This window comes from Neospora caninum, chromosome VIIa (genome assembly GCF_000208865.1).
Source record: "Neospora caninum Liverpool complete genome, chromosome VIIa".
In the NCBI taxonomy this organism is placed as follows: Eukaryota; Apicomplexa; class Conoidasida; order Eucoccidiorida; family Sarcocystidae; genus Neospora; species Neospora caninum.
The window spans coordinates 934,055-942,100 of NC_018393.1; the positions used below are offsets into that span (position 1 = coordinate 934,055).

The 8,046-nt window shown below is 51.9% G+C and overlaps 1 protein-coding gene across 1 annotated transcript; it reads left to right on the forward strand.

Annotated features, from left to right (window-relative positions):
• Positions 1-4,978: 4,978 nt before the first annotated feature.
• Positions 4,979-8,046, forward strand: NCLIV_020310 (putative fructose-1,6-bisphosphatase; the record flags this gene model as incomplete). The annotated part of the gene is made up of 5 exons (XM_003882228.1): positions 4,979-5,234; positions 5,683-5,843; positions 6,523-6,672; positions 6,914-7,172; positions 7,709-8,046. The coding sequence occupies 5 exons, from the start codon at positions 4,979-4,981 to the stop codon at positions 8,044-8,046; spliced, it is 1,164 nt and encodes a 387-aa protein (XP_003882277.1).

The window sequence follows — 8,046 nt, forward strand, 5'->3', positions numbered from 1 at the left end:
ATTCTCAGGAAGTGTTCCGCCCTCCAGCCTTTGGTTTTTCACTTCGTTCGTCGCAAGGCCCGGCGGGCATACGGTCGGACCGGCTCAATTCCTCTTCCCTCACCTCCTCTTCTTCGACCGTCAAAATCGGGATGATGTTCGGGGAAAATGACTTTCCTTTTCCTTGAACGAACCGCCCAGAAGACGAGGGCAAAGACTGGCATATGCTTCGCGCCTCCCGCTGGAGCGTTATCTCAACAGAAATTTAGCGCAACTCGTGCCGTCTCTGTGTCCAGCAGCTTCAACGGGGCGCACAGGTTGAGTTGCGCCGCGCCGCTTCTCGCTGCAGCTATCCCCAAAAAATCAACACACACTCAAAAGTTTGGGTAGCATATCTGGAAGGCGCGGTAAAAACTCATTTTCCCTTCTCACCTCAATGCAGAGGGTCCATCCCCCGGGAGGTGGCCGACCTGGGCTGCTACGACGCACGTCTCCATTTCCGCTCTGGGATAACTTCTTGCGGTCAGTAAGCGCACTACCCCTCCAGCTCGCCGCCCATTGCGAGAAGGTCGGTTAAGGGCCACTCCCTAACGTTTGTCCTGGGCTTGCACATCTTTTTGCACGGCTGCCCACGAAGGGGAAATGACCAGGGCGCCAAAATTCTTGTCCGCACGGAGAGTTCAATTTCATGATTGGTATCCCGTGTGACTGTGAAGGCTGGAGGCTGTCGTGTCGAGGCACTGAACACTGCACATCGACTGCTACCTGCGCATGGTTGGGTCCTTCGCCAAGAAAGCCTTTCGTGCATGGCTTTGAGAAAGACTCTTCCCTGCTGATTCAGCCCGACAAGTGAGAAGCATGTGTGTGGTGTGGACAACTTTCTTTTCCATGAGATGTGCAACCTAACCGCTTTTTGTTTTTTCAATGCGAGAACATGCTGTGCGGGTCGCAGCTGGCTAACGGTTTCGGGTATGTCTCGACTGAACAGGCAGTATTTCCTTCTGTAGACAAGTGACCTATCCTCTCCGAAACGAAGACGTGTCGGTACGTGGATGGGGTCGGTTCAAGATGGGGTGTGTACACTCGAAAAAGAAGCGCAAGCAGGGCGCCAAGGTTGGTAAAATGGCGGCCGCCTTCGAGCAAGGCAAAGTGGGGAACGAAACGTCACAAGCTAGGAGAGCCACAGCGGAAAGAAGGATGCGAGAGGAGAACTTGAACAGGCTAAGGAATAGTAAGACTCATAAAATGCAGAAGAAGGCTGCCGCGAAAGAGGTCGCCAACTGTTTCAAGGACAAGCCTCCGACTGGAGGCGGAGCACCTCCTCAATACCGCGGACCCTGATTCGTTTTTTTTTTGTACAGAAGCAGGGATTTTCTCTTTCATACTTTCCCGAGGAAGGTTGTTTTGTCGTCTGGTGTTGGTGACGTCGGTGGGAGCTCATCTCATAGCACGCCACGTGCTTGCGCTGGCCGTCTGCTCCCCGATGAGCGACGCTGTGTTCTGTGTGGCGTTGAGATCTAGTGGAAATTTTGTTTTGTGAAGGGATAGAACTGAGGAGATCGCCCATAGCTATGAAGCTTTTTTTCTGGTGGCCAGTTGTGGGCGAAGAATGGTCCACAAAGTTGTCTCCATCCAGTGTAGATGGGTCGGGTTCAGGCCAATTTAACCTTTTCCGGGCGCCTATTCAGCTTTTTAATTTACGCTTTCGAGATGTTCGTATACTTTCGGAAGAGTTCTCCGTAAGGACACGAAGGAGTAGCCGCGTTTTGGGTTCGCCTGTTCTGGTTTGCTGTGGACGTGGTCGATACTAGTTCTCAATAAACTGCCCGGCGACTCGCGGTTCCATGGTTCAATAACCGCCGATTTGAATCAATGTATGGACATTCTATTATTATTCCGGCTCCCTGCTTTCTGTCGAGGCTCTATGAGCAGAAGCGTATAAATAGACGACTTCGTTTGTCACGCCTGTCGGCCCAACCTGGTGCCGAATCCGCAGTTCGCGGTGTACATTAACTTTTTGCACAAACCTTCGAAGTACAGCTTAAGGGGGTGCAGAGTTTCGCAGGCGGAAGTTAGAGGAAGGCTTTCTATGTATTACGTTAGACTATTTCTTACTCTTTCGTCCGCGTCAGCCCCCTTTGTTCGTTCTCGTTTGCAGTTTTGGGTTGTTGCATGTAGGTGAGCTGGCTAGAGAACGTCTGCCGACACCTTGTTCCCTATCTACCATTCCAAGCCCTGGAAATTAGGTGAACAAAACTATTCGCATTGAGGTTTGTTTCAGTACACGCTAGAGAACGATACAGGTGACGCACCTCGACAGGAAAGTCGCTGTTCGCCTCTGAATAGTTGAGAAGGTACGCTCGACTGGTCCCACATCCTTGTTTCCTACACAAGCCTTTTTTTCGTTAGAAAATGTATTTGCTTGCCGTCTATGGTTACTTCGTTGTTCCAACATCGTGGATCCTCTGAGTACATGGTAAGTGCTTTTTTGGACTCCCCTGTGCCGGGTTCGTAACGGTAGCCACTTCCTCTGTTTACCTCCATACACCCCCTGCCAAAACCATAGGTTTAAGCCTTTGTTTGATGCAGGATTTCATTGTCCTTTCCGTGTGGGGCTCTTCAACACTATTGGTAGCCCTTCGAAACAAGATGATATTCCATAACTTGTTGACTGATACTGGTAAGGTACCCTCCTGACTGGCTCTTACTGAGACTTTAAGACGGAGAGATCTTTGAAAAACCTTCGTTTGTCGTATAGTGAGCCTGTTCTGTAGCGTCAGAAAGCAAGGAACCAATTCATTTTCAGGGGAAGTCTGCCCGGTCTGACGGGCTTTTTAATGCATGTCGGCTTCCCACTTCCCTGAGCGTTCGTTGTCTGTGTGGTGCTGTCTACAGAAATGCGCCGACTCGTTGAAGCCACAGTTGGAAGAACACCGCTGGATTGCTGCCCTTAATCCTTGGTTTGTACGCTATCATCTACGCGTGATGATTGCACCATGAGAATCGATGAGGAAATGACGACAGGACGGCAGTCTCAGTTCCGCTTCTGGAGCGCCCTACACAAACCGGTCCGCAGAAGGACGGTCAGCTAATAGTTGTTGCCACACGCTTTCTTCTGCTACAGACTTCCCATCTTCGCGAAACGATTTCCTGAATTCCCTCTTCCTAAGGTGGGAACAGGTGCGACGCCTACCGGAACAGCTGTTCGTTACGACCACTGTTGAGACCTCTTTTTGTGGCCGAGGAATCGACCGGAAGTTGCTCGTAGATCTTTTGCTTCAGGATCCTAGATATAATAGTGGCTAGCGTGTTGATTTATGCTGAAGTCGCTGCCTCATTATTTTCATCTTTTGGGCATAAATGTGGTTCAAGAAGGAGCAGACTAAACCTGACTGATGTGACATATTTGCTTCTCTGTGTTCACAGGAACTCCTGGTAGAATCGAAGAACAGGGAAGTCGATGCCGAGCAGGAGATGGTGTTATACTCTCAAATTGATTCGGCACTTGCATTCAAGCTTATCAAAAAACAGCCTACCGGTTTTTGCCAGACGCAGGGGTACTAACCGACACAACGAATGTCGATCCTCGACCTCAGCGCCGGCGACAAAGTGTGCACCTGTGCTGTTCATTGCCGCGAGTGGAGTGGAATATTGACCTGCGGAATGGACTCGCTCGTGAAGTTTGGGCATTCCTGGGGGAAAGGGAGACCTACAGTGTACCCAGTGGAGCCTTTACTTGTGCAATAGAGGACTTTCACTACTTCTGCATCCAGTTTTGCCTCTTCTGGATACATCGAAAACAACGTCGACGAGCCGCACGCCCAGTTTCGGCACCCCACGGGGGACAGTCTGGCGCATGGGCGATGCCGTAGAGACGACTTTTCGATTGACTGTCTCGTCGTTCCGAAAACACCGACGAACAGCAAGGTCGAGTTCACTCAATAATCGCCCCTTCTGGAACTTCTGTGTGCCGGTTGACTCTGTTATCGATATCCCTCCGGTGTCTAGAACGGTATCAACATTCTAAAATCACGGTAGGGTTGGCGTTCAGTCGCCGTAAATCAGAGGGCGTCCGACTTTTTCCGCTGTCTCCCAGCAACAAACACTCGGGTGGCTTTTATGACAAGGGTTAGAAAGATCGCTTTCTTTTTTAGCAGTGCTTCCTCTCAGCACATCGTCTTTCCCTTCTGCTCTTCTCCAAAAGTCCAAAGGACAACACGCAGCTGAAGGTTTTGCTCGGCCATCCCCGTGGGTTACGTCTAGAAATGGTCGTGCTGAGCGGCATCTGTGAACGCAAGCTTTACCAAGGTGGTTCACTGTGCGCCTGGCCCTGCTCGTAAAAAGCTGAAATTCGTCGTTTGGGCGTCCCAATCAGGTACGCAGAGACACATTAATGCGTCTTAGTGAGATGGTCCGTGCGTCAGAGCGCTCCTTCTGCGCACTAGGATACCGCAGGGAAGTCTTCCGACTGGAGCCGTTGATGGCAATCGTTGCCGGAGACGCCCTTTTCAGACTCCGGAGTCATTTCTGTCCAGATTCGTGTATTCATGCTCTGTGGAACCTCTCCAAGGGTGCTCTTTCGTGCACTTTCCGTTGATGCAGAAGAATGTGCAGTACAACCACTTCAACTACAGTGCAGCCGGGGGGGAAGGCCGCGAAGGAAATTTTACATCTGTATCCCTGCACGCAGCGCTTAAACAGATATTGTGGACGTGACAGTTTACGGTTGGCGGTGTAGCGACAGCGAGGCGAGAAGCCGCACCGCGAAACGGCGAGGAGAATCGCGCGTTAACAGAGCCGCCGTTCATCCGCTTTGCCGCTCCAACCCCTACGCCTCCCCCACCCTGAGCAGTGCTGGTGATTATTTCGATCGGTTGTTTGTTTTTTCCGTGCAGGAAGTGTCGTTTCTTAGTTGCCAACTACTGTGTAAGGAAGGGCGCCGGGCGGTCCCTCACTGTTCACACCGCGAACCTCGTTTGTCTCGACTTGTCTCGGCACCATGGACAACCAAGAGCTCCTGAGAATTCCCCTGAATTCCAAGGGATCCATCTGTATCCCCGACCCCCCGCGACAGCCGCCTCTGCTACAGACTCGTGTGCAACTGGAGCTTGGAGAATATGTCGTGCAACAAGCTCCGCTGCTGAAAGAACGCGGTGTCAGCGTCCACGAGATTTCCCAAATCTTCACCTCGATCAAACTCGCTGCGAAGGTCGTCAACAAAATTATCACCAAGCAAGGATCGTTTGGTCTCGAGGGTATGCGCAGCGCACGTGACCAGAACTTCCACGACGGCTTCAGTTAAAACGTATATACGTACATATATATATAATATATGCGTGTATAGAGATCGTTGGGTGCACTGTCCCTCTGAATGTCTCCTGGTGTGAGACGGATAGACCTTTGATACATTTTCTTGCGTGTAGCCACTGTAAAGTCCTTTTCTTCGTCGGCGTCTCCCTTGAGGGGATTCCCGAGAGCGTTTCGCTGTGCGGATATTTGCGTTCCCGTTTTGACCGTTGTAAGTGTTACCAGCAGAAACCAGAAACTTGCGACTTGATTCCTCTGGTGTTTGCATATTTGCGGAGAGTTTGATCAGCCGTTTGTTTGGTGCAGTCCACTTTGCTGTGTTGACTGCTCGATCGCCGCAACATCTTACACAGAGTGCCTGAATCCCCGCGTCTGTGCGTGCGCTGTGGTGTACAGACGGCAGCGTGAAGAAGCAGGCAACGAGCGAAGATATTTCAGGTCTTGCCAGCATCGCGAACAAGAGATTTCTGGAGGCTCTGACGAACCGCGAGGTCGTCGCCGGCGTTGCCACGATGATGCAAGATGACATTATCCCTATGGAGAACTGTAAAGAAAAGGTATGCTTTGAGAAGGGAGCGCCGGAATACCTCCATGTGTATGTCTTTTTCAGCAGAGGGGGGGTAACTAGAGTTACGTACACTTTACTAGGGCAGCACTTGGACGGTACCGTCTTTGAGTCCCAAGATAATCGCCCACCTCTCTGATGCACTCCAGGCTCTGCAAAAGCCGGTCTCTTACGCGTCGGAAACGCGGTTCTCTTCCGTGTGACGTGGCAGCGTCTGAGGGGGTTATCCACGCACGCACAGCCAGGCCATGCAAAGGAGTTCGCAGCCCGGTTTCGAGGCCACTTATTCTGGCAGCTGGAATTCATAGGTTTCTCCTTTTGGCCTTTGCCTGAGCCTGCAAACCTGTGTGTGTCGTTCATAAATTCTTTTTGTGCAGTGGGCGTGGTTGTGTGCCACCATGAGCTGAAGCGAGATTCCACGTTCTTCTAGATGTGAAAAGAGAATTGTGCATCCCCGCCTTCGAGTTTTTGGACGTCCACAGAGTCTCGACACTTGAGCGGTTGTGCCTCAACGCGCTGAACGTGAGTGCGCTCTCATGATGCGTCTCCCGTGTTGGCCCTCTATGGAAAAGGGGTAAACGTCGAACAGCTTCCACCAACGGAGACGCGAACCGGTTAAAACACAAGTGTCTGCACAGCGACCGCACGTCTGCGTGTGGTTGTGCCTGCAGAATTTGGTTGCGCTAATCCATCCTATGGACGGCACGAAGCAGGTGGACGTGAATGTATCGTCCGGGACCATTTTTTCTGTGTACAAAAGAGTAACGCCAGCAGGATCGCCTGTTGAATTGCGTGACTTCTTGCAGCCTGGAAAAGAGCAGGTACGGAAGCGCGCAAGGGCGGTGTGGGCAAGAGGAGACCCACGGAAGAAAAAGTTCGTATGGATGCGGACAACAACGTAAATATTGGAACAAACGGTGCTTTCCAACGATCGCGAGGCGTCCACCGAGAATACCTTTGTGTTTTCCTGCTCTTCCGTCACAGGTTTGTGAGGGAGAAATCCAACATTCGGCGTGCATACAGTCGCTTTTCGCTCTCTTTGCATGTCTCATTCTTGCGCAGGTGTGTGCCGGCTACGTCTTGTACGGCTCGTCAACGATCATGGTTATCACCCTCGGTTCTGGCGTCCACGGCTTTACTTTAGATCCGTCTCTGGGATCTTTCCTCCTCTCTCACATCAACATTCGCATCCCCGAGAATGGCAAGATTTATGCAATTAACGGAGGCAAGATCAACAAGTTTCCGTACGGTGTCCGCGCTTACATCGACTACTGCCGCTCGAAAGCCATCTCGTGCCGGTACATTGGATCCCTCGTGGCTGGTAGGTTTTTCGGACTTCTCAGCTCGATCTCCTTTTCGATCAGAAAGGCGCGGGTGGCGAAGGGGAAGGGAAACGCCGTTCCTTACGAACAGATTCTTCGAGTTTTCGGATGCACTTAGACTGTATTTTTCATTTTCACAGAAGGCCCAAACTCTTGGCAGAACCACCTTTTTGGTCTGGTTGGGAACGCAAGAGTCGGTGCATTTGCTGCCTGACGGTTTCGAAGGCCTCTCACGAAAAGCCCCGCGCTTCCGTCGACAGAAAAGTGTGCTTTGCTCACTGCGGTATTCTGACGAGCATGCGCCTCGTGAAGCCGCCTGCGTGGCCAGCTGGAAGTGGAGTTCCACGAGAGCCCCGCTTCTCCGGGTCGGAGTGCGCCATCTCCGGGGGGGGTTCAGGAAGTTCCGGCGTGCATGCACAAAACTGGACATAGGGCAGTGTTCGAGCAAAAAAAGGCCTGTGCCGTCGGCAAAACTATCAGCAAAGTACAGTTCACTGTCGTTTAGTTGTCTCTTGTTGGCTGCATATCTTGTCAGATTTTCATCGGAATATGCTGAAGGGCGGCATCTACATCTACCCGCCAACGTTCACGGATCCAACGCCCTCGGTGTCCATGATCTTTCAGTGCTTTCCGCTGGCCTTCCTGGCAGAGCAAGCGGGGGGGAAAGCAAGCGACGGGTTCACGCGCATTCTCCTGATTCAGCCGGTCAGCCTGCGAGACCGCATCGCCTTCTTCTGTGGCAGCACGCACATGGTGGACGGCGCCGAGGCACTGATGGCTCAGTACAAAATGCGAGACGGCGGTTGGTGTTTCCAGGCCAGCAAGACTGTAGACCTCGGGACTCCGAACGCGGGAAACAAACGGTCTGTGTAG